Genomic DNA, 26,590 nt, shown 5'->3' on the forward strand with positions numbered 1-26,590 from the left:
GGTTTAGCGCGGCCTTCAACCCAGGACCTGATCCTGGAGACCTGGGATCGAGTCCCATGTCAGGCTCCGTGCATGGAGCCTGCTTCTCCCTCTGCCTGTGTCTCTGCCACTCTGTGTGTGTGTGTGTGTGTGTGTCTTTCATGAATAAATAAATAAAATCTTTTAAAAAATAAATAAATGGGGACCCCTGGGTGGCGCAGCGGTTTGGCGCCTGCCTTTGGCCCAGGGCGTGATCCTGGAGACCCGGGATCGAATCCCACATCGGGCTCCCGGTGCATGGAGCCTGCTTCTCCCTCTGCCTGTGTCTCTGCGCCTCTCTCTCTCTCTGTGACTATCATAAATAAATAAAATTTTAAAAAAATAAATAAATAAAAAATAAATAAATGAATATGATTTCCTGATTGACTATGGCAGACATAAATCCAAGGATACCTCTGTCAGAGCAGCCAAGATCCCTTCCTATATTCTCAGATATATGATATTTTTTGATATGTATGTTTTGAATGGAAATAAAGATTCTTCATGCTGGTAGGTCAGGAGGAGAGAGGTAGAGAGGAAAGGAAGAGCAGCATAGTGATGCTGCTTGGGTGAAAGTAGGGGATGCATACCCTAACCTCTCCTGGAATTCACTGTGACCTCAGTAGGATCCTAGCTTTATTTCAATCTATAGTAATGAGAAAAAGAAGTTAAGGAGTCACCCTTTGTGCCTCTTGTCATGGTACTGGTTTCAGTTCTTGAAGTGCTCTTTTATAATATCCAGAAACACACCTATCCTTTCAGTTGGCAGAGTTGTGCTCAAGCTGAAAATAAATGAAATAAAATGGCTAAGGGCCATTTTGCTCAGATCTTTCCTTTGATCTTTTCCTTGTCACCCTCCTGCCACTGCAAGCACATAATTGTGCCTTCTCATACACACCAAATCATGTGTCTCTAACCTGTCAGTTTGTTTCCTGGTTATTTCTGATTTTAACTTTAAGAGATCAAATTCTTATATGTAAATAATCTTTCTCTAAATAGCACAGACACCCATTTCTGATATCTGTACATAGCTCCAGATACATTTATGTTATCCCATGCATTCCAAGTGATAGACACTCCTTCTCTCCCACTTACACCTGCCTTGGCCATGTTCTTGTTAAGCACCATTTAATGAGGAGCCATATTGACAGAGAAAATATTAAATGATCTCTTGCTATGCTAGAATGAGCCCCTCAGTGGCCACAGCCTCTCTGTGAGCATTCCACAGTGGACTTCTAAATATCTACATAGTCCTATTGCATTTGATTTGACACTAGAGTTGAAATAATAATGACTAATGGCAAACTATCTTTGTCTACCCCTTCAACTCTTTAAGATGTACGCATACACACCTTTAAACTGACCTTGAAATAAGCTAATCACAAAACAGTCCCCTCTGGACACTAGCCTCTGTTTGGGAGTGCTTATACAGATAAACTATCCAATCTCATAGTTACTAGATAATCACACTTGACTCTTTTCTGTGTTCCTATAAACTGAGAAGGAGCCAATGGATGTGCTCCCTATAATGTATTTTCACATCCTTTCTTATGTCATTCCTTGTTTGTTGACGTACTGGCAAGGTTAGAAGGTTCCACTTGGTCTTCTCTTCCACTTCCAGTGCAGTTGGTACATTTCATTAGAAAGAGAAGAAAATGAGATGTTGTGATAGGTTGTTATTGTGGTTTGCCCAGCAGGCAACAAGTATGTTACTGTTTTTCAAATCCATCTGTCTAGCAGTCATGTAATCATGCCAGGAAGTGTTGTTGTACTTGACTGTAGCAAACAGTTATAGCAGGGGTACTTTAGGCACCAGATCTCAAAGGATCAAATAAAGCATGAGTTCCAATTTCAGTACTCAGGTATGTGCACAGGCATGCAAGGAGTTGAAGCTGCCATTTTTGCCTGTGGCCAACTGCCTAGCTAGTTTTTTCCTTTTAAACATAGCATCAGCTTTCATTTGGCTCCCCTACTCAAAGAGTAGGAGCCTCTCTTCTGCCTCATTTTTCTCCCCCATTCCTAGAATTTTTTCCTCATAATTTCTCATTCCTAAGTAAATAGCCGTGGAACTTGACTATAGAATGGGGAAGTCATTTGTTTTTTTTTTTTTTTTAAGATTTTATTGATTTATTCATGAGAGACACAGAGAGAGAGAGAGAGAGAGAGAGAGAGAGGCAGAGAGGCAGAGATACAGGCAGAGGGAGAAGCAGGCTCCATGCAGGGAGCCTGATGCGGGACTCATTTCCGGGACTCCAGAATCACGCCCTGGGCCAAAGGCAGGCGCTAAACCACTGAGCCACCCAGGGATCCCCTGTGGTAAGATTTCTGATTAACATTTATTCATCTCAGTGACCCCAGTGGTCCTTGGATCTGAACTCCTAGTGATAGCTGAGTATTTACTATTCCTCTCCTTTACCCAGTGTTAAAGAAAAAAAAAATATCCATTCTCATTTAAAAACAGTAAGACAGACTTTATTCAGGACCATTGTGATAGGTATAGGGACCACTGCAATGGAGTTTTTCAGTGGAGAGAAAGATTGTGCTTAATAATCTTTGAAGTGAATACAACAAAAATAATGGAAATGGTTAGGTAGGGAGCAGGGTGGGGATCAGTGGATGGTCGCTTACTGAGAGGACACATCAGGGCGAAGTGCATTCTGGCTAAACTGACCCTATAGGATCCATGCTAAAGGCAGGCCGGATATCAACCTGGGGAATGGTGCAGGATGAGGAACCTGATCTGACATTTATGGCGATCAAATAGCAAGAATGGGAGATTCTTAATAAACCAATTTAGCAGAATTCTTGCTAGGGCTGGGCAATGTAGAGATGAACACAGAAGCCACAAATTTAAGGTGCAGTTGAGAAGAGAGTTCAGGGAAGCATAACTAAAGTTAGGTTAAAGAGAGAATTTTTGTCACCAGTATATAGATATAGTCCTGAGAATGTTAATTGAGCTGGTCTAAATTTTTCATTAACTGTCGTAATAATAGCAGGTCTTCTGTAAGGGAGGCTGAAGAAAGGATTCTGCTTTGCTACAGAATTCATATTTGAGTTACTTAATAAATATTTCTAACACAAGGAATATTCTATATTGTTTTCCTTTTGTCATGATCTTTATTTTTGGCTTGGAAGATAAATGTAAGATGGTCACATTCTATAAAATAGTAGATAAATGTGAAAAATAGTTATGAAGTGAGGGTCAGGATTTGGAGCCTTTAAGTTACTTGCCTTTAATTTTGGGTTATGTGTAAATTTTTCCTGAAATTTTGGAGGTTTATTGACTATAAGAAAAGCAGCTGTGCTACTATAGAATTGATTTTCAATGACTAGTCCTCTAAAACTAAGTCAAAAGCTATTAAAATTCCTCAAATTCTCAATTTTAACAATAAGGTTTGGTTTTTGGTGGGGGCCATATAGGTCTATCTCATAAAGTGATATGAAGTTTTGACTTTTTATGGGTTATTTTGAGAGTGCAGACCTGGTAGGCATATCTTTGTTCAGTGTACCTCTTGCAGGAGAAGTATCAAATGAGGCCATTCTCAAATGTATGTATTTTTTTTCTATTTGGTAGGATTAAAAATGGGTAAGGACTGTAACACCAAAAATATTTAGAGAATCCATTAATGTCCTTCCGTTTGAACTTCAAATAGGAAAGTTAATTAAGAAGTTGGAACTCAGGGGTGCCTGTGTGGTTCAGTCAATTAAGCATCCAACTCTTGATTTTGGCTGAGGTCATGATATCAGGGTCATGAGATCAAGCCCCATGGTGGACTCCATGCTGGGTGTGGGGCCTGCTTAAGATTCTTATTCTGCCTCCCAAAAGAAAAAAAAAAAAAAAAAAAGAGGTTAGATCTCAGGGACTATTAAAATTTTTTAAAAACTTGAATTTTATAACTTTTTACATGAAGACTAAGTTAAGCTAAGCTTTAAATCAAGGCAAATAGAGGGTGTCTGCGTGGCTCAGTGAGGTAAGCATCTACCTTCAGCTCAAGTCATGATCCCAGGGGTCGTGGGATTGAGCCTGCATCGGGCTCCCTGCTCAGGGAGGAGTCTGCTTCTCCCTCTCCCTCTGCTGCTCACCACCTGCTCATTCTCTCCCCCCGCCCCTTTCTTCCCCTCTCTCTGTCTCAAATAAATAAAATCTCAGGGCACTTGGGTTGCTCAATGGTTGAACGTCAGCCTTTGGCTCAAGTCGTGATCCTGAGTTCCTAGGACTGAGTTCGGCATCAGGCTCCCCATAGGGAGCCTGCTTCTCCCTCTGCCTATGTCTCTGCCTCTCTCACTGCGTCTCTCATGAATAAATAAAATCTTGATGCAGGGATCCCTGGGTGGCGCAGCGGTTTGGCGCCTGCCTTTGGCCCAGGGCGCGATCCTGGAGACCCCAGATCGAATCCCACATCGGGCTCCCGGTGCATGGAGCCTGCTTCTCCCTCTGCCTGTGTCTCTGCCTCTCTCTCTCTCTCTCTCTCTCTCTCTGTCTCTGTGACTATCATAAATAAATAAAAATTAAAAAAAATTAAAAAAAAAAAATCTTGATGCAATAAATAAAATCTTTAAGAAATCAATCGAGGCCAAGTTTATTTAGCAATTTAAGTGTTTTCCTGAAGTAAACTTCAAAAGTAAACTTAAAAATAAATCATGAATTTAATGCATTTCAATTTTTATATACAATCAACCATTTGTTCCATTATTTCATGATTTTTTTTAATGTATACTAGAACCACACCTATTTTAAATTCGCTAAAACCAAATATGAAATGCACGGCACAAAGGCATTTACTAAAAGTTAAGTGAATTATATAACTTTAGGTTCACTATATGTCATTTGATATGCAGCATATCTAATCAATGTAGCAAAAATATTTATGAGGATTACTATATTTTTTTAAGAACTCTATCCTTTCACCGAATAGCTGCACTTAAGTGAAAACGTAATACAAAGCTCCAAACCTTTGTGAAGAGACTTACACTATCCTTCATCTTTCTGAAGCTGAAGTCCTTTTTTGACCAAGAAGATAAGCTTAGTTATTGAGGGGAAAAAGGCTTTGAGACTAGATTGATGAATTTTATTTTCTTGTTTCATTTTTTACTTTTCAGAATTAGCTCTCTGCTGGGCCTCTGGACAAGAATTCAATTAAGAGAGTAATGTCTCTGGGAAGTTAATATGTTACTTGTTCTGGGACTTCTTGATGTACCTACTTTGGGGGACAGAAGTATAATGGTAACCCAGTGAGAAATCAAAACTACCACTAGCATTTATGCTGTTAACATGTGGACGTTTGAACCTGCCTCTGAAAGCTTCAGCAGCAGAGAGAAAGAGGAACAAAAAAATTTTGTAGCCAATTAAGGGCAGTGAGTTAACTACAGAAGAATCATAGTAAATTTAAAAATAAGTTACCAGGAACACAGTAAATGATCAATAAATATTAGTTTTTTAAAAAAATGGTATCTTCCAAATTTTTTTTTAAATGGTATCTTCCAAACAACAAAATATGAGTTACCCAAGAGCAAATGCCTAAGTCCCAAATAATATTCAGTACCTATTCATTCAGTCTTTATCGTGAAGATACCCCATTCCTTTCAAAATGAATTCCTAGAATGTGTTACAACAGATTAACCTATACTTAGAGTACATGTCTGACACAGAAAACAGAGTGGGAAGAGAAAAGCAGGCTATATACTGGACTAATTAGGAGTCTCACTCCGCACATTCCCTCTTGGTATGAAGAGCCAAATGGTCTAAGAAAGTATGTTTAGATATCAGAGGTAAATGGGTTGCAGAAATGGAGTACTCTGGAATTTTCAGTTACAATCTACATCGAACAATACAGGAGCAACTCATCTGTCTTCTCAGAAACCTTTACCCATCTAATCTCACTTAAGTGGAAAGGAGGTTAAAAAAAACACTGCAGAAGATCACTGTCCTCTGTCAGCATATGTCATCAAATGCTGGCCTGTGAAGTCAGTTTGAGAATCTAGTACGTAAGCAAATAAATCCTTGCGAGAAGAAACAAAGCAAAGCTATCTGTATGTCAACCAAAAAGTCTCTCATTCCTTTTTACAATTTAAATTCTTTTCCTTAACAATTTGGTAAATATAGGATTGGGGGAATATTGCCATTTGGCATTATATTTTATATAAGCAGAAGTTGTCTCGACAAGTTCACTTTTTAATTTCTTTTTTCCAAAAAAGGTGTATAACTATTGTTCTGCATAACTATAGAATTAATGTGGCCTGACCACATTTCTGATAGTTTTTGGTAAGACTTCTTGGCAGTATATTGAGGTTACATGTGGACAGAAGACATAATTAATGGATGCTATAAGGCACCCTCATTCTACTTGGCAAGTGTCCCTCTTCCCTCTTGAGATTAGACAGTGGCAGTTCCACCTTGTGGGAAATGTGATTTCTTTTCTAAGTGGCCTGCCCAAGTCAGATAGAAGGGAAAAGGAAGAGATAAGGGCATTTCCTACATGATTGACATGGTTAAAATGTGTCCCAGAGAGGTCAAAGTGATTTTTTCTTTTTTCCTTTTTTTTTTTTTTTTTTCTTTTTTTTTTTCTAGTGGTAGATTTGGGAATATGCTATTTGGGCTGTTTCCTATGCTTTCACATAGTAAACTCTATGGAGTTTTTTTCTTTTTGTTTTTTTGTTTTTTTTTTTAAGTGATTTCCTTTAACATAGAAAGAAAGGACAGACATCTGGGCTATTACAACGGAATGAATTTTTATCAATGGAAAATATGTCAAATTCCATCATTTTTTGACTTTTTAATTTTGACTTTGAAAAATTCTAGAGTGCAAAAGACTCTCATGGTTTTGTTTTTGTTTTTGTTTTGACTCTCATGTTTTTTAATCAGTTAGCACTTCAGCATGAAATGCATTTAAATCAACTTGAAATTTATCTTTAAGAGCAAGGACCTAAAATGAAAAAAAAATTTTTTTTAAGATTTTATTTATTCATGATAGACATAGAGGGAGAGAGAGAGAGAGAGAGGCAGAGACACAGGCAGAGGGAGAAGCAGACTCCATGCCCGGAGCCCGATGCGGGACTTGATCTCGGGACTCCAGGATCACGCCCTGGGCCAAAGGCAGGCACTAAACCTCTGAGCCACCCAGGAATCCCTAAAACGAAAAATTTTTTCATCTCAAGTCATATAGTGGTGAGGTAGTGTCTTTCTAAATTCCATTACTTATAAGAAATTTGACTTCTCCAATACTACCATTTATCACATTGTCCCCTTTCTCTGTGGTCATTTCTATGCCAGTTTTCGCATTCAAACATTAATTATCTGAGATACCAGCTTATTCAGCCTTGTAGCCCAGATGTGATAACAACTATAGACACACACACAGAATAGGAATAAGTGGAAATCCCAAAAGAGAACTCCCACCCCCAAATTTGTTATCAGTGTGTCTATGAAAGAAAAGGCCAAGTTTAAAAAAAAAAAAAAGTAAAATGAAATAGGGATGCATTGTGTGGAGGCCTTAAGGATTGGGTGTGTGGTAATAGAACCATGACTAGGCAGTTTAGTTACTGAAGTGCAAAGTGTGCATGCATTTAAAGAAATACTGCTTTTAGGGCAGCCCGGGTGGCTCAGCAGTTTGGCGCTGTCTTCAGCCCAGGGCGTGATCCTGAAGACCCGGGATCAGTTCCCGAGTCGGGCTCCCTGCATGGAGCCTGCTTCTCCCTCTGCCTGTGTCTCTGCCTCTCTCTCTCTGTGCCTCTCATGAATAAATAAAATTGTTTAAAAAAAAAAAAAAGAAATACTGCTTTTAAACTGCTTTTAAAGATTATGCTTTGGAATTCCTTACAAAACTTTCTGCAGTGAGTATGCATTTGTGGTCAGAAATAAAATGCAGGGATCCCTGGGTGGCGCAGCTGTTTGGCGCCTGCCTGTGGCCCAGGGTGCGATCCTGGAGACCTGGGATCGAATCCCACATCGGGCTCCCGGTGCATGGAGCCTGCTTCTCCCTCTGCCTGTGTCTCTGCCTCTCTCTCTCTCTCTCTATGACTATCATAAATAAATAAAAATTAAAAAAAAAAAAGAAATAAAACGCAACTCTTTTCAAGAGATTGGTGATGTTTGTGAAAACTCATCCAACTTTCCAAATCCTCTGCTTTAATTGAAACAATCCCTTCCTTCTGTGATTGACAGTGTTAATATGTCTATCATTGGTAGGAAATGTCAGATAAAACTGGTGCCATGAGCCTGCTGACTAGGGTTCTCTTATAAAACCCAAGAGCCTTCCACACCAGCACCCAAGTGTTTAACCTTTATCTTAAAGAATTGTGTATGTGAGTTTAAAAAGTAAAATAATGCTAAGTTGATTTACTTTCTCTGGTTTGTATATCCAGGCTTCGATTTCTATCATATGTAATATTAAATAGGCCTAAACTCTGAACTCTGATCTCTTTAGTAAGCTAAAGATTATTTTAGCCATTAAGCCCTGGCTGTTCCCTCTCTTAATTATTTCATGGAAATAATACCAGAAAGAGGAAATGTGGTATATTTATAAAGCAACCATTAAAAACCATGTTTTCCAGGAATACATGATGTTGGAATAGTATTTATAATACAGCACTGAACAGATAAACAGTGTATCAAGCAAATTGTTAAAAGCTAATGTATAAAAGTTTATAAAAAGACATACAAGAAAATCACCAATGTTGCAAATGGTAGTCTTGTTGGAGCACTGATAGCCTATTTTATTACTTTATTACTATTTTACTACTTTTATACTTTTTCACCATATTTTTCAGAATAAAACATGTATTGATTTCATAATGAAAAATATAAAACTTTGTTCATTTCAAGAATTCTGAAAGACACAAAGAATCAAGAGCAGGCCTCTGAGAAGGCCAGGGAGAAATCAGTGTCACTTTTGAAAGTAATGCCAGTCCTTGTTTCTGTAAATGAAGATTATTGAGCTCCTTATTCATGAGGTGGGCCAGAGGTGTCCTGTGCATCGAAAATGCCAGCCTAGTGACATGCAGTAGGTGTAGACCTCTGCCTTGTATGCCCTGGGAACATTGTGAGAATTGCCAGCATTTTGATGGGGCTTCACAGCTCTCACAGCTGCTATATATCAAGCAGATGCTGCTCTAACATTTCAGCATTCTGAGATGTGAGATTGGGACGGATTCTTCCTAAGTACACCAGGCTTTGACCAACTACCAAGTACCTGACCAGGGTGTTGTCATGAGGGCTGTCAGATGAAATTCTGGAGCAGAAGCCATCTGTCATTTAATGTGCTTCCAAAGGGAGTCAAGGGATAGTTATTCATCCAGAGTAAAGGAAATACAAAAAAATTTTTAATTCAGGACTGTTTTTTCAAGAAAAACATCAAACCATTGTTACAACTGAGAGAATTTCAGAGTCCTTGGCTGTGAGTCAGGTGTTTGGTGTTATATAAGAATTTATTAATCACTGTTTAAAAAGAATATCGGATAGCTCTGTGAAATGAATGAGGGGAGCTTAAGCCAGGATGAGGCAGATTTAGTAATGAGTTCACTCATCACATCTCATGGCCAAGAAAAACATGCCCCTTTCTCCAGAGACAGAATTTTTCTTCCATTCCAGGAGGTGAAGGAACACATGAAATATATGTTGTCCAGATTTCAGTGAGCAGATTTCACTAGCAGTTTTTTGTAACCACTCATAAATAAATGGGAAGACAAACTGTGAGGTAACTGGAGTCTTCCTATATCAGGAATGTCATCTCTTTAAAAACAAGTTAGTCCTGTGTTTAATCCCCTGCCTAAATACGGAACTCTCAGTTTCGCATTGATAGACTAAGCCAGCACTCTCTACCTGTCTCACAGAAGTGGTTGGGTGGGACAGTGCAAATGTTCGAGTGTGTGGAACTGTATCTCTTTATTTTATTTTTTTTAATTTATTTTTTATTGGTGTTCAATTTACTAACATACAGAATAACCCCCAGTGCCCATCACCCATTCACTCCCACCCCCCGCCCTCCTCCCCTTCTACCACCTCTAGTTCGTTTCCCAGAGTTAGCAGTCTACGTTCTGTCTCCCTTTCTGATATTTCCCACACATTTCTTCTCCCTTCCCTTATATTCCCTTTCACTATTATTTATATTCCCCAAATGAATGAGAACATATAATGTTTGTCCTTCTCCGACTGACTTACTTCACTCAGCACTGTATCTCTTTATAATCCTGAAGATGTCAATGGTGATTAGAGGAGCTTTAGTTGTCTTTGACTTGGGAGGCATAAAGATATTTGAACTTCTTGTTTCAGAATGACCTTGACTTTCCTCAATTTTTTCACTTCAGATCATCCAGCCCCTCTTAGAACTTGACCAAAATAGAAGCAAATTAAAGTTGTATATTGGACACCTGACAGCCCTCTGCCATGACCGAGACCCCCTGATCCTCCGTGGACTTACTCCACCAGCTTCCTATAACTTGGACGATGACCAGGCAGCTTGGGAGAATGAGCTGCAGAAGATGACCCAGGAACAGGTCTGTCTCTCACTTGAACTTTTGACAAGACACTGGTAAAATTCAGCTGCTACTTAGATTGGTATAAGAGGAGCTCTCTTGGGAAGTTCAGTGTTCAGATTGAAGATTCTTAGCAATGAGCAGTTCTTCAACAGATAATAGAAATAACCTTTTGCAAGAAGTACCACTTTATTCTTCCCTCAGTGTGACTTGCTCCGTTATTAGAAAGGGCTGCTTAGAAAGGAGAGAGTTGGGGCACTTGAGTGGCTCAGTCAGTTAAGCATTTGCCTTCACCTCAGGTCATGACCTCAGGATCCTGGAATCAAGCCCCACATTGGGCTTTCTGCTCAGTGGAGAGTCTCCTTCTCTCTCTCCTGCTGCCTCCACCTACCTCTGGCCCCTGCCACTGATGCTTACACTTGTGCATGTGCGCACATGCTTTCTTTCAAATAAATCTTTATGGAAAAAAAGGAAAGATAAAAATGGAAATGAGGATAGCTATAGAGAACAGACATGGAAAGTGAACAAAAGAAAAATTGAATGAACACAGAAAAAGAGAAATAGAACCGTTTTTAAAATATAAACTCTTAGCTCCTTTTGTTCTTAGTTTACAGAGGGGTTGATGATATCCCTACCTAGGCTATGGTCATACCAACTGAGAGACTTAATTGCATTCATGTTGTAAATTTAGAAAATTCTCCAGAATTTTGAAGTTATGTGCTATTTTCCAGTTAAATCCTTGCTGTTTGTTAAACACTGTTTGTTTCCTCATAATGTGTGATGGAAAATTTTGTTACATACAGACATTTCCATGGTATAATGTTAAAGACAGCAATGTCAACCCATAGATCAAGAAATGCACACTGGAGTCTTAGAGCTGTATTTACTTCTCCATGATATGGATATTGCCTCATAGTAGACATTGTAGCTGATTTAGTTATCTACTTATTTGATGAGTAAAGATAAGGCCTACCGTTCAAATTTAGCATATTGCCATAGAAAATTTAACTTCTCTCTTTTTGAAGGAGGGAAGAATCTAAAGAAGAGAATGAAATTGGATTCCTAATAGCTCCTTTGGATATTAATAGCCATATAGTGAAAATGCAACTAAAAGCCCACTGGAAGCAGAATGCATGCCTAGTTAATTTTAAAAACTTTCACTTCAAAATTTTACAGAAGAACAGTGCTTCTTAAAGCACTGACATACTGCTATATCAAAACTGAACTGACATTAAACTATTTCTTTGTATAACAGCTTGTCTTTGAAATGAAAAAGTATTTTTGCTTAGTTCTCTTTTTCAAATATGCTGAAATGGACTTAACTCAGTTTTTCTTTTTTTTTTTTTTTTTTTAACTCAGTTTTTCTAAGGGAAAAAAAATATCTCCAGGCTGAGACCAAAACAGGAAATTTCAAACTAGGAATTTTTCTGAAAGTTTTAAGTGAATGAAACCAAGAATTCATTAATAGGCTTGTCATGATACATTATGTTACAATCAGGCTATTGTAATCATCAAAAGAGTTTTGTTCACATTTATGAACTGTGTTATAAGTTTCTTCTTCTTCTTTTTTTTTTTTTTTTTAAGATTTTATTCATTTACTTATGTGAGACACAGAGAGAGAGAGGCAGAGACACAGGCAGAGGGAGAAGCAGGCTCCTCGCAGGGAGCCTGATGTGGGACTCGATCCCAGGACTCCAGGATCACACCCTGGGCCAAAGGCAGGTGCTAAACCACTGAGCCACCCAGGGATCTCCCCTATAAGTTTTTTCTTGATTGAGAATATGCTCAGTCACTGAAGTTACTGCCTGAGGTGTGTGAAGTTGTGTCTTTAGCAGGCTTCCCTGAGAATCCTGAGAAACAGGAGATTTAGGTCATCCATAAAGGAATACAGCAACTAACACTACCTTCTATAAGCTTCTCCTTGGCTGCTAAAGATTGGCAGAGAAACCAAACAATTTTCTGCTACCTCACTGCAAGTAAGAATTTAAGGGAACAGTGCAGGTTTTTGAGAAAGATGACCCCTAATACTCAAAATGATTGGTCTGTGAAAGTATTACGATCAAGGTTTACCTTAGTTTTTTTGAAGCCCAAGAAATGTAAGACCCAAATCATTGCCAAATATGCACATCGATTTTGTGTGTGTGTGTGTGTGTGTGTGTAGTGTGTTTACATATTTGTTTTGGGGGATGAAGAGCCCTCTGCAGCTAACATTTGTGTTAGCCAACTGTGTATGTCCAGTGCCATTCACCGCTACCATCCCCACCGCCCAGTAACACCCTCATGGGACAGGACAGGAGCCTTGTCCCAAGAATAATGCCTAGCATATAGTATCTGCTCAATAAATATTTGTTGAATGAGGAGATCCCTGGGTGGCTCAGTTGTTTGGCGCCTGCCTTCAGCCCAGGGCATGATCCTGGAGTCCCGGGATTGAGTCCCACGTTGGGCTCCCTGCAGGGAGTCTGCTTCTCCCTCTGCCTGTGTCTCTGCCTCTCTCTGTGTGTGTCTATCATGAATAAATAAATAAAATCTTTTTTAAAAAAAATTAAATAAATAAATAAATAAGTAAATAAATAAATGTTTGTTGAATGAATAAGAGAAGAAGAGAGATTGGATAAATCCCATACTCCTTATCATATGCTACAAGGCTTTCTTTCATTTGGCCTATTTATTAAATACACATCTCTTCTCATCTAAGCCTTGAAGCATACTCAAGCACTTAGTTTTATACCTACAGTTTTTATACTTCTGCCCTTTTGCTCATGTTCCTTCTGCCTAATATGCCCTTCCCTACCTTGTCTCCCTGGGCAATACCTAAATAGGAATCTGAGTTTTTAAGCTCAGCTCAGACATCATTTCTTCTATGTATCCATTCCTGAAACCCTAGGCAGAATGTGCCACTCCCTCTTTAGGGTTTCTGTAGTACTACAACACTTATATTTGTTTTCATATCCATCTTCCTATTCTAGCCTTCCTGTCTGTTAAAGACCTGAACTACAAAATTTTCATCTTAAAATTAGCACCACATCAACAAGTACCACTTTCTCAATAACTTAAATGAGCAAGTGAATTCTGGTGAGTTCTGCATAGTTTATTAGTTTGTATTTCATATTTGAGATTCTTATTTCTCCAATTAGGGAAGCCTCTTCACTGCCAGAACCATCTTGTATTTTTTAAGTGCCTAGCACAGTATTATATGTGTAGAGAATGTTTAGTATATACTTAGCTGATTATTTATCCATTGGGCAACCCAAGACAGTTTCCTCAGTGCCATTCAGTAGCTTTGGATAAGCTTACTATTGATGTTAGTAACCATTCAGACTCATCCTGAGTCATAACCCTATAATCTGCAACTGCTCAGCCTATAGAAACAGAAACTTATATCAGAAGATTTCACAGAATTGTTTTATTTCCTTTGCCTTTTTAGAGGCTGGCTATCACACCAACTAAACTTACAGATTTGCTTTTTTTTATTATTTATTGTTTTTTTGCTTTATGTATCCTAAAGCTCTGTTATTGAGTACATACACATTAACAATTGGTATGTGTTCTTGATGAATTGATTTATTATTATGTAATGTCTCCCTTGAAAACTAGTGGTATTCCATGCTCTGAAATGTGTTTTGCCTGACATTCGCATAACCATTCTAGTTTTCTTTAGGTTAATGTGTGTGTGGTATATCTTTTTCCATATATTTGCTTTTAAGCTATCTGGGTCTTTATATGTAAAAAAAAGTTTCTTGAAGACAGCATATATTCCACCAGCACCAGGCACAGGTCTAGCAGGCAAGGCTATTTCTTCCTCCTTGGTTCCACAGGGCAGGGCTACCTCCTAGGTTTCAGTAGGCCAGGTTATCACCTAGGGCTAGAGGGGTGGAGTTGCCACCCCAGAGGACCTGGAGGACAGAGCATCCTGCCAAAGAGGATTATTCTTAAGCCTTAAAATCTAATAGAATTTACCTTGCAAGGTTTTGAACTTGCTTGAGACCCATGACCCCTCCTGGAATAGGAATGTCTAACTGTCCTACTACTACTGTATTTTAGAAGTAGATAAGTTGTCTGGTTTCAACAGGTTCATATCTAGAGAGGAATTTTTGCCTTAGGATGAATCATACCTTGAGTCTCATCCACATTTGATTTAGATGAGATTTGGAATTTAGAATTGAGGCTGAAATGAGTTAAGACTTTTGGGGTGTTGGGATGAGAATAAATGTGTTTTGCATGTGAGAAGCACAGGAATCTTGGGGGAGTGGAGGTGGGGTATTACAAGCTGAATTATGTCCCACCAAATTTGTATATTGAATCCCTAACTCCCAAAATGTGACTGTATTTGCAGATAGAGCCTTCAACGAGGTAATTAAGTTAAAATGAGGCTGATAGGGTGGGCCCTAATCCAATATAACTGGTGTCCATAAAAGAAGAGATTAGAACCTACAGAGAGATGCTAGGAGTACGTAATCACAGAAGGAAAAAAAACATGTGAGGAAGGCAGTCATCTGAAAGCCAAGGAGAGACCTCAGTAGAAATCAACCCTGCCAACACCTTGATCTTGGACTTCTAAGTTCCAGAACTGTGAGAAAATACATTTCTGTTGTCAAAATACACCCAGTCTGTTGTACTTTATATAGCAGCCTTGCAAGCTAATAATGCCTTCTTTTTGAAAGATACTCTTCTCTGGATATAGAATCCTAGGTTGACTGTTTCATTTTTTAATATTTTAGAGATGCTGTTATATTTTTACCTGGCTTCCATAGTTTCAGATAAAAAGTCTTTTATATTCATGTACATATTTTTTCCTTGGTCATGTTTCTTTTTTCTCTGACTACTTTCAAGATTCTCTTTTTATCTTTTGTTTTCAGCCATTTGAAAATAATCTGCCTACTTGTGTTTTTCTTTATATTTCCTGTTTGGACTAAAATCCTGGTTTGGATCTCTGAATCTCTTGGATCTGTGTTTTGTTGGCTTTCATTAATTTTAGAAAATTCTTGGCTATTATCTCTTCAAATATTTTTTGCCCCTTTCTCTCTTCTTCTATGACTACACCTACATATTTATTCAATTATTTGATCTTGTCCCATATCTTTTGGATGTCTGTTTTTTTTTATCTTTCATGTTATATTTCATGATTCCTACTATCAATCTGGATAATTTCCATTGATCTTCAAGCGTCTTCAAGTTCGCTTGTGTTTTTTTGTGTGCCTCATAATTTTCCATTGATTGTGTTTTTTTGTGTGCCTCAAGTTTTTGTGTGCCTCATAATTTTCCATTGATTGTGTTTTTTTGTGTGCCTCATAATTTTCCATTGATTGTGTTTTTTTGTGTGCCTCAAGTTTTCCATTGATCCTCAAGCGTCTTCAAGTTCGCTTGTGTTTTTTTGTGTGCCTCATAATTTTTTTATTAAATGGTAAATATTATATGTAAAAGAACAATTGGAAAAAAAACAAAAAAACAAAAACAAAAAAAAAAAGAACAATTGGAACTGAGGTCAGTAATATTTATGTCTGGAAATAGGCATTCCTCTTCCATAAGTCAGTAATTGAGCTGGATTTGAGTCTTGTTTTTGCTATAGTTACCTTTAGTGCACCACAGGCTTCAAATTTTCCAGTGAGCTACCACTATCATGTTTTTTTTTTTTTTTTTAAGATTTTATTTATTTTACTCATGAAAGACCCAGAGAGAGGTAGAGACATGAGGGAAAAGCAGGCTCTATGCAGGGAGCCCAATGCAGAACTCAGTTCTGAAATCCTGGGATCGTGCTCGCTTCGGCAACACAGTGCTCGCTTCGGCAGCACATATACTGAAATCCTGGGATCACGCCCTAAACCAAAGACAGACACCCAACTGCTGAGCCACCCAGGCGTCCCACCACTATCATGTCTTTAATATAAATTCTAGAGTATTGATTTTTTTTTTTTAATTTATGATAGTCACACACACAGAGAGAGAGAGGCAGAGACATAGGCAGAGGGAGAAGCAGGCTCCATGCACCGGGAGCCCGATGTGGGATTCGATCCCGGGTCTCCAGGATCGTGCCCTGGGCCAAAGGCAGGCGCCAAACTGCTGCGCCACCCAGGGATCCCTGATTTTTTTGTTTTTCCACTGTGTTCTCAGCTTTCAGTAGGTTCCCCATGCCTTTGTCATGGAAGGCTCTTTCTGTATGCTCTTTCCCTTCAAGTAGCAGACTGCTTTTGTTTCTCAGTCCAGTACTCATGGTCCGGTCAGGGGAGGTTTTTTCATTTTTCTGCTCCAGGCTCAGTCTTAGGCAGCCCTGGTTTCAGTGTTTCTGCCCCATCCCCAGTGACAGACAATTCTCCCTCTTCTTTAGTGCAAGGTCTAGACTACAGAAAGACTTCCTGCTCTTCCCTAGTACCAGAAGACTTCTGCTTTAAGATAGTTCAGAATATGGGGGCATAGTGGATTTACTGTCTCTTCTCTGGTGATGGATTTCTTTGTCTAGTGTCAATGCAGAAGGTAGGATAGATTTTTTTTTACTGTTTTAGTGGCCAATCTTTGCCTAGGAACAGGGGTCATGAGAGTTTCTTGCCCTGGCCCCAGCAGCACATAGCTTTTCTTGTCAAAGCAAGGTCAGGCTGTAGGCACTGAAGGGTTTCTTGCCTTCTCCAACACATGATTTTTGCTTTGTATCAAAGAAGAATCCCGAGTGCAAGTGAATCTTGTATGCCTGTCTTATTGTGGCTGCCATCACCACTTGTGCTCAAACAGGGCCTAGAGTATTGATAGATTTCTCTACCTTCAAACCTTGCCAGACCCCAAATACCTGAACCACAGAGGGAGAACTCTCAGGATTCCTGTTCTGCCCCTAATCTTTCTAACAAACATACTATGACATCTAATAGAATTGGGAAATAAAGTCTTATCATTGTGTAGAATTCTGTAAGAATCCACTTAGGAAACAAGAACTGATACTGTTTTTATTCCTGGTGCTGTATAAAATTGACAAAACTGGCATTCACTTACTCTAATAAAAACATCCCTTTTTTGAAAGATAGAAGATTATGTAGACGCATAGAACTATTAAGATTTTTTTTCAACCTATCAAACTTAATAGGTTGATTCCTTAATGGTAATTATAGGATAGCTAGATGGCAGAATGTGATGAATTCTTTCTAGGCTCTGCCTTGAAACTATTCATAGCAGTGACTCTTAATTTCTAAGTTCTGTGAGTCTGCCCCCAAATTTTTTACTCTCTGGAGCTGTTTTGGGGGACGATATATTAGTTTTGATTGGATTGGACTTGTTAGGTGGGTACATAGATAATAGGCAAGCATATACATTAGTGTCATGTGCTGCTGGTGTCACCCTCTTGAGAGATGATAAATAGTAGATGATAGTCCTCATTATTTTCAGTGAATATTTTACTAAGACTGTAGCTGATGAGCCCCCATCAGCCTTGGCATTAGGCTTATTCTAAAATCTTGAGCATGACAAATTCTGACCCTATATCTCTAGTTCTATCTGGGCTTTCTTAATCTCAGGCTTCCTATCATTCTATATCCATGTTGTTATCTAAGAGAGCAGCCTTAAGTATATATATGTCTCAGGAATCACAAAAGGTTTTTGCAAAAGATTGAGAAAACCTATACTTGCCTTTTTTTTTATATTATATATATTTAGTTGCAGTATGGGTCCATATGTTCTTCTTTGTGTGTGGTTGTACCAACTTATTTTTAATGAAATACTTTAAGCATTCAGAAAAAGTATAGAGATTAATGTAACATCAGATTTATACTCAGAATTAAAAAATATTACTATGTTATAACTGCTTCAAGGTTTGAGGTTTTTTTAATGCTAAATATAAAGTCCTCGTACTCCTTCTCAACCTTCTCAATTGCATTTTTCCTTTATCATCTGTAGTGGCAATCGCTATCCAGAACTGGTGTGCATTTTGCAGTCTACATTTGTACCTTTTTAATAAAAAGCACATATTTGTTTCCATAAACAATATGCAATACTGTTGAGTGTGATATAAATTTGAAATAAATGGTATCAAACCACTTAGGCTATCTTTCTGTTCTTTATATATACTGAACCCAGGCCCTCTAGTCACTTAGTATTGGAAAAAGAGACATTGTTGAAATTTTTTCCAAATATGTATAAATCTTATACCATTTTACATGTATTTCTGGACCTCTAAAGAAGCTTCTTTGAAAAAACAGATCAAGGTAGTGTCAGAGTAGAATGCTGTTATCGTACAAAGTGGCTAGCATTAAGAAAAAGTCTTATTAAGTTCAGTTTTAGATTTGAACATCTTCTACATGTATTTTAGTCCCATATTTGACCACTGTCTGTTATTTTCCAGAATCACAGCTTATAGCAGAAATTCCAGGTCTGTATTTCCCACACTACACTTATACATGCTTCTCCTACATGAGATGCCTTCGTTTCTTTGCCAAACCCTCTTGCCAGCTCTCGGGTGGGAAATCTTGTTAGTGTCTCCATGAATCCAGCATTGACACTAGATAACATACAACTAACATCTCTTCAAGGAGTTGAGTCATTGGTTCTTGGGGCAAGTATTAATAGAACTATGTGAAAATTGTGGGAAATTTTCAAATAAAACTTGTCAGTATATGCAGGCAATTAGAGGCTTTAAATTTTCAGACTTATTTTCATTGAGCTCATGAATTTGGGTCTTGGTGTATTTGGGAGGGATAAAAATGAGTTTAACCTAAGTGTTAGGTATGTCTTTAAAAGGTTATGTCAAACATATGCTACATATTATCTCCTTGATTTCAGGAAGATACAATAAGGTGGGTTACTCTAGATATTTGCAGATGCAGATACTAGAAATACCACACCCCTATGTGTAACCTTTCTCATAGCTGCAAGTGATTGTATTCAATTTTACAATGAGGTGAGGAAACATTTATAAGTCTATGGCTCTCCTATTTATACACTTTTGTGTTGTATAACATGATTTCCCTACAACAATGAACAACTTTTCAACTTGTCACCAGCACAATGGTTCATAGAAAGTGAATGTAGAAACAAGGTTGGAGCATAATATCGTTCATGGGTCAAAGTACCCTGATTTAAAGAAATTGTATGTATTGTGATTTACACACACTGGCCAGAGTCAATATAGTCACCAAACACTAAACAGATTCATTTGGGAATACCTATAGTTAGTTGATTACACTTTAAGCATTTTGGTATGCAGGTAAATGGATACATGCAGATTATATTTTAAAGACTTGGTATTTGGGTCCTATTCCTTTGGTTTTCTTTTTTTTTTTTTTTAAGATTTTATTTATTTATTCATGAGAATACACAGAGAGGAGAGAGAGGCAGAGACACAGGCAGAGGGAGAAGCAGGCTTCATGCAGGGAGCCTGACGTGGGACTCGATCCAGGGTCTCCAGGATCACACCCTGGGCTGCAGGCGGCTCTAAACCGCTGAGCCACCGGGGCTGCCCTCCTTTAGTTTTCTATCTCTACACTTCACCAGGGATACATTGTTCAAATAGTGAATTTAAGGCTACTTCATCTCTAGCTGCAATCTTGTTAAGGTCCGACAACCAATTAAATTTTGAATAGGTCATATTTCAGATAGCTTATGGCCAAAGAAAGCTTGTTTTTAAACATCTTTATATACAAAAGAACCATTATTTTATCTTTGAGATAATTTTTTCAAGCTCACATTACATTATTTTTACTTATCATAAAATTAAGAAGTTATATTCATAGAATTGTATTCAGTTAGCTTTGAGGTTAAAGGGAAGCATATTCCAAAAGGATGAAATGAATAATCAGCAACTCAGTTCTAAATCTTACAATATCTGAATTGAGTGAGTAGTTCTGGAACCAGTGCCTCCCTAGAGGGATAGAGAGTTTCAGAATCTCTTAAAGAAATGTCCTCTATTCTTTGTTCCAATTTTCATGATTCTAATAATCAAGGGGAAATGAAGTTAGAGAAAAATAAGGTGAATCCAGAAGTGAGCTCTCAGGCAGTGTCAAGAGAGAAATTTGATTAGTTATGGAGTTTGTGTAACAGATAAAACCCAATGAGGAGTCCCCATGGGTCCTCATCTAGAATCAAATTATAAGTCACGTCTTCAATATCCTTCCAGTATATACAGTGAGTTTCCATAGGCTTTTTCTTTTTTTTAACATCTCAACAGTATAACAACACCAGAGTTCATTTAAATAGACATGATTTTAAGGAGACCCTAAATATTACTGCCCAAGTATTCAGATATTCAGGACTCCTTAGAGTCATATCTGAGTCTAAGGCTGTGTATGGCATAGTACAACATAAATCCAGAACATCTTATTATATCAGAAAGTAAGGAAGTGTTCAAGAGTGGTAGGTATGTCAAAAGGACATGGAACTCTCAATGAAAAATTTTGAAGAATTTGAGCAGCAAAATCAATATTGATAATAGATAGTAGCCCATTGAATAAAATGGAAATCTATGAATCTATACTGGTATAAAGAAATGAATGAATAAGCGAATAGGAGAGAAAGGAAATCTGTATCCTATAGAAGAGTGTGGGCTAATAAAAGTGGAAGGAATGATGGAATAAGAGAATCACTATTTGGCAACCATCATAGTAATAACTGCTTTGGGCAAGAATCATCAATAAATGTGGAAACCAGTAGGTAAAAGTTTGTATTTGCATAGTGAAAGTATCTCTTCATAAATAAGGTATTCCACTCAATAACACAAAACTCTTTTAGTTAATTTATATTGGAAAAACCTAAAAGATACCATTTAAACCAAGTGACTGAAGTAAATTAACATCACCATTAGTAGGACAAATCAGCATTATATATTTTCTGATAATATGCACAAGAAGAACAAAGATATACTTCTACCAAATAATATGTAATCTAAATTTAACAATTAGGAAGTATTTATGAATTTATATGTAGATACAACAAATGAATGATAAAGCAAAGATAGTAAAATGTTATCAAGTATTCTGGATGAAGAGTTGGACAGGTCTTTATATTCTTGCAACTTTTCTGTAAGTTTGAAATTATTTCAAAATTTAAAAAAATTTTAAACTTAGGTCAGTAAATATGAGGTTCAGATTTTCATCATCTTGTGAAAATAGAGATGCCTAAGAGTATTAAAAATATGAAGAAGTGTACTAGTATAGACAACTCCAAAATATTACTTATAGGCAGCAACAAGATGATACAATCAGTTACAGAATGAACTGTAACTGTATATTGTATATTTGTATATTGACTAATGCAGTGTTACCCCATGACCTGTGGGTAGACATTTTAAGAAGGTAGTTTTTAGTTCAACAGAAAGAAAAGCTTACTAGATCTGTAAGCAAGCAAATGGATAGCCATATATGAAATCTGTTTTTCATTGGATGAGATGCTGTTCACTTGGGGTTGTAGAAAGGATTCAGCATTGGGAGATGATTTGAATCAGATTATTTTTAAGGTTGTTTTTTTCACCCCAACCCTGATTGTCTATTGTTCTAGTGTAAAGGGAATGTAAATATTGCCTCTCAAAATTTTAGGACTGTATTTGAATATGACATTGTAGCTCAAACAAAAAATAAAATAAGTAGAAGACTTAAGAGGAAGACAGAAATATTGTTAAAATAATTTATTCAAAAGGGCAGCTTATATAGAACAATTAAAGGCACAGAGCTCAGTTATAGGGTGAAGGGTTTTTTCTAAATGGTAAGAAGGCCCATGTTTCTCCTTTTTTTTCTGTTTCTTCTGAGGACAGAATGAGAGAGTATATTAAATTACAAAAAGAAACATTCCGGTTAAACAGGGAAGAATCTGTGAACATGGAATAAATTTCAAAGGGATATGATAGAATTTGCTTTCAGAGATTTAAAAACTAACATTGAGTCCCAGACCTTTAGTGCCCCCACCCTAACCCCATCATAGTTGTCAATATTTTGCCCATTTGATACAAATCATCTCATGCTATCCATAAATATATTTAGCCTATATGTTGAATGATTGAATATTTTTGAAAATGCAGCTTTCATTTCTGCAACTTTAATAGCCCTGGAATTTTAGGTAAAGCCAGTGTTTTTGGTTCTAAAATTGTGCCGTCGTAAACAAGGGTTAGCAATGGGTAGTTGGTTTTAGGCCTTAATAAAGAAATGTGTTTTAATTTCAGATATTAGGTAAATGGCAGGTATATAGCTAAAAATGCCCCAAATTTAGCAGGCATAGAAACATAAAACACTAAACATAAGAGAAAAAATGAAAAAAAATTGGACTTTATCAAAACTTTAAGCTTGTGTTCATCAAAATGCTGGGAGAAAATATTTTTTGTGTGTGTGTATGTGTGTGTGTGTGTTTGTGTGTGTGTTGAACAAAGGACTTCCATTGAGAAGATAAGTTTTAAAAGTCAACCTGGGTGGCTCAGTGGTTGAGCATCTGCCTTTGGCTCAGGTCGTGACCCTGGGGTCCCGGGATCGAGTCCCACATCGGGCTCCTTGCATGGAGCCTGCTTCTCCCTTTGCCTGTGTCTCTGCCTCTCTCTCTCTGTGTGTCTCTCATGAATAAATAAATAAAATGTTTTTTAAAATTTTAAAAATAAATAAAAGTCAATAACAAAAAGACAAAACAACGTAATTTTTAAGCAGACAGAAGACTTGAATAGACATTTCACAAGATGAAAATACACAAATTAAACATATGAAAAAATGCACAAATGAAAGCCACAATAAGATTGTACTACAATCTCACAAAAAAATGGTTGAAATTAACAAAACTGGTAATACAGTTGTTAGTAAGGATATGCAGCCCCTAGAACTCAGCTACATTGCTGGTAAGAATTTAATGTGGTACAAGACTTTGGGGAACCGTTAGGCAGTTTCTTACTAAATTAGATATACTCCTATTATATAATCCAGCAGTTCCCTTCTTACTAAAGAGAAGTGTGCACAAAAAGATGTGTACTAGAGTGTTCATAATAACTTTATTTTTAAAAGCCCCAAACTGGAAACAGTCCACATGTCATTAACAAAATAGATATTTTTAACTATTATGTATCATGTAATGGAATACTACTAAGCAGTAAGCAACAATGAACTAGTAATACAAGTAACTTTACAAATGAACCTCAAAAACACTATATCAAAAAAGCCAGATACAAAATAAAATGTAATTAATGTATGATTTCATTTGTATGACATTTATGAACAGGGTAAACTAATCCGTGGTGGTAAAAATTAGTACACTGGTTACCAAAGGAATTGACTGAGAAAAAGAATACAAGAGACTTTCTGGAATGTTGGAAATGTTCTATAATTTGGCTAGGGAGACAGTTATGTGGGTAAATGGATTTACCAAAATTCATCAAATTGTACACTTAAAGATCTATGCATTTCACAATATGTCGATGATAGTTAAAATGAAAACAGAGTGGTGTTTGGCTGGCTCAACCGGAAGAGCATGTGACTCTTGATCTCGGGGTCATGAGTTTGAGCCCCAAATTGGGCATGGAGCCTACTTTTAAAAAATAAGTAAACTTTAAAAAAAAAAAAACTTTAGTAAAATATGAAAACAGAGAAATCATATCCCACAACTAGTCTCTTTTTAACTTTTTGAAGCAGTTAGACTGATAAGCAACAGTTGCTAAAAAGCTAAAAATGGAATTTCTCCTTAGAAAACAAATTCTTTTTTTCCACCATGAATGCCAGCCTCCAATCAGGGGCCCAAACACACTGGAATGAACTTGTATCAGCCAGCCTGCTCTGTGGGTCATGGAGCTTTGAATTCCAGCTCCCTTTCCCAGCACTCCGTCCCATTTTTTAATTTCCAGGGAAGTATTGTTCCAAAACTTGGCTCAGACCTTGTCATCTCCTTGGATTCCTTCTTCATTTGTTTTCTTGATTTTGATCAATCACTCTTTGGCTTGTATCCCTCTCTTTTCAAGATGGTGAATCAGGGGTGTGTAATGCTGGGGCAGTATTGGGCACAGAACCTAAAAGTCCTCTACCCTCACTCAGGGAATGCATCAATTATCAGTCACAACATAACGTTTCATTCTTCTCTCTTGAATGCATTTGCACAGATTGTTGTCCCACACGAGTGAGCCAAATGGACTTATGAGCTGTTGGGGGGCAAGGGATAGGGGACAGCAGGAAGAGAACATAAGAAAAGAAAAAGAATAGTTCTTTGTGGGGCAACAAACTTTGTTCTGGTTCCCAGCCTGACTGTTTCTGATCTGGCTTTCTCCTTTTTGTGATGTTTGAACTCCTTATCCAAAAAACTAAGAGCAGCAGAGTTTGAGAGGCTGAGAGAGAGGCAAGACCAGCAATCCAGCAAAAATAACTGCAGAGCTGTGAAGATAAATGTGTGTCTGTATCAGAACTGGGCTTGAATAGTGTGTGTGTGTGTGTGTGTGTGTGTGTGTGTGTGAACAAATTTATGAGAAAAACCCTGTGGAGTAGCCTCACTGCTTCTCTCCCTCTGCTGCTCTCATACAGTCTGGCACTTTCTCCTCCCTCTGACAGCTGCCATTAACCTTTTTCTGCAAAGAGCAGAGTATCTTGCCAGTTGGATGTTGAAAATCTGTCAGAGAAAAGCTTGTTCAAAAAAAAGGGGGAGGAAGATAGGGAAGAGCTGGGCAGACACCACAAGAGAGGATGGGGGCTGACAGGGTGCTAAGCTGGGCCATAGAACACCCTGCTGTTGTCTTCTGATAAAACCTCCAAAAGCTGAGTTGGGGAAAGGATGAGGAAATGAGGATTTGAATATAAAGACAATAAGGACCTCTTACATAGCTGAAATTACACAGATATTAAGCTTTATTTGCACTCACTCCCAGTGTGAGAGTAGCCTTATGGTGCACCCATGAAAGGATGCACTTAAATGGGGACAGAGCTACAGGCTTGGTGCAGAATGGAGTATAATCTTGCTTGTGGAGAGAGAATATTAAAAGGCTTAGCTAGACCAGAACTTTTTTTGATAGAAAAGATCAAGATCCCTCCAACCATTTCCTTTCTTACTTCTCTCAGAGAAGGGGAATTCTCCTTTTTCTGTTTTGTCTGCAGGTCTTTCCCTCCACTTCTTGACTAGGATAGCTCTTGGTCCTCATTACTGGTGCCTACCTCCAACTAGCCTGTACCAAATAAAAGTGAACATAAAACACCTATTCTGAATTCAGGTCTCATGTCCTTAACTTTGCAACGAAAAATGCAAGAACCTTTTTTTAGTCTAGTTTTTATTAGCTTGGTCTTGCACTGGACTCTTTAGAGTTCTAAAGTATGAATATGGAATGTTTTGTTAATTACAAAGCTCTGTGTTTATAGAGATCTTAATGTTTTCTAGCTTCCCTAACTGCATTTTTCCTTTTGTGTTTAAAGTATTCCCGTGGGAGAAGAGGTTAACACTCGTGATTCCCTAGAGCTCCTGCAGGAGCAATTATTTACCATCTTGGTATTTTAATGAGTCTTGACAATTGCTACAGTCCAGTACATTAAACACGGCTCTGTCATCTCCAATGTCATCTTACACAGATAGTGCTCCCACAATGAAGCAAAGAAGAAAATTAATCCTGTGGATACAAAAAAAAAAAAAAGTCATGACCAGCATAAGCACTGCAAACTTAAAGCCAGTAGAACTTAGAAACTTTGGAAATGACAGGTTTTTGGTCTAGTCAGAACATTTGAAATAAATGGCCCTAAGCTTTCTTCCAAACTATTTCTTTACCAAATGTTTGGTGGGACAGTCTAGAAATAGATTTTCTATAGGCATTATCTCCTATGGTGTATGCCAGGGGCTCCACCGTATTTCTACCCCAGCACACCAGAAGGATACAAAGCTCCTGTGGTAACAGTGGCTAGGTGCAACAGTCATTCTCTAAGGGAAACTTATATAAACTTAAGAAAAGACAAAAGTGGGGGAGTACACCTCTCTTCCAATGGGACAGAACCTTTTAGGTGTAAAATCAAAAGGATACCTTGAAATAAAAGCAATCTTCAGGGATCCCTGGGTGGCGCAGTGGTTTAGCACCTGCCTTTGGCCCAGGGCGCGATCCTGGAGACCCGGGATCGAATCCCACGTCGGACTCCCGGTGCATAGAGCCTGCTTCTCCCTCTGCTTCTCCCTCTGCCTATGTCTCTGCCTCTCTCTCTCTGTGTGACTA

General features: G+C 37.9%; 1 protein-coding gene across 29 annotated transcripts in view; it reads left to right on the forward strand.

The window, feature by feature from the left end:
- ERC1 (ELKS/RAB6-interacting/CAST family member 1) overlaps positions 1-26,590 on the forward strand; it is a 545,178-nt gene that overhangs the window by 489,482 nt on the left and 29,106 nt on the right. For 24 of the 29 annotated variants that reach the window (XR_012017870.1, XR_012017872.1, XR_012017871.1 and 21 more), the window contains one exon: positions 10,321-10,509. The exons of 1 other annotated variant lie outside the window; for it this stretch is intronic. Coding sequence is in view for 16 of the 28 variants with exons in the window: in XM_072799507.1 (XP_072655608.1) it covers positions 10,321-10,509 (189 nt within the window). In the remaining 12 variants the exon portion in view is untranslated. Of the gene's footprint in view, positions 1-10,320; positions 10,510-11,513; positions 11,666-13,454; positions 13,561-26,590 lie in introns of those variants that run through there. 4 more of the 29 variants (XR_012017874.1, XR_012017867.1, XM_072799518.1 and 1 more) reach the window with 3 other exon arrangements.

Source organism: Canis lupus, chromosome 25, assembly GCF_048164855.1.
Source record: "Canis lupus baileyi chromosome 25, mCanLup2.hap1, whole genome shotgun sequence".
Classification (NCBI taxonomy): Eukaryota; Metazoa; Chordata; class Mammalia; order Carnivora; family Canidae; genus Canis; species Canis lupus.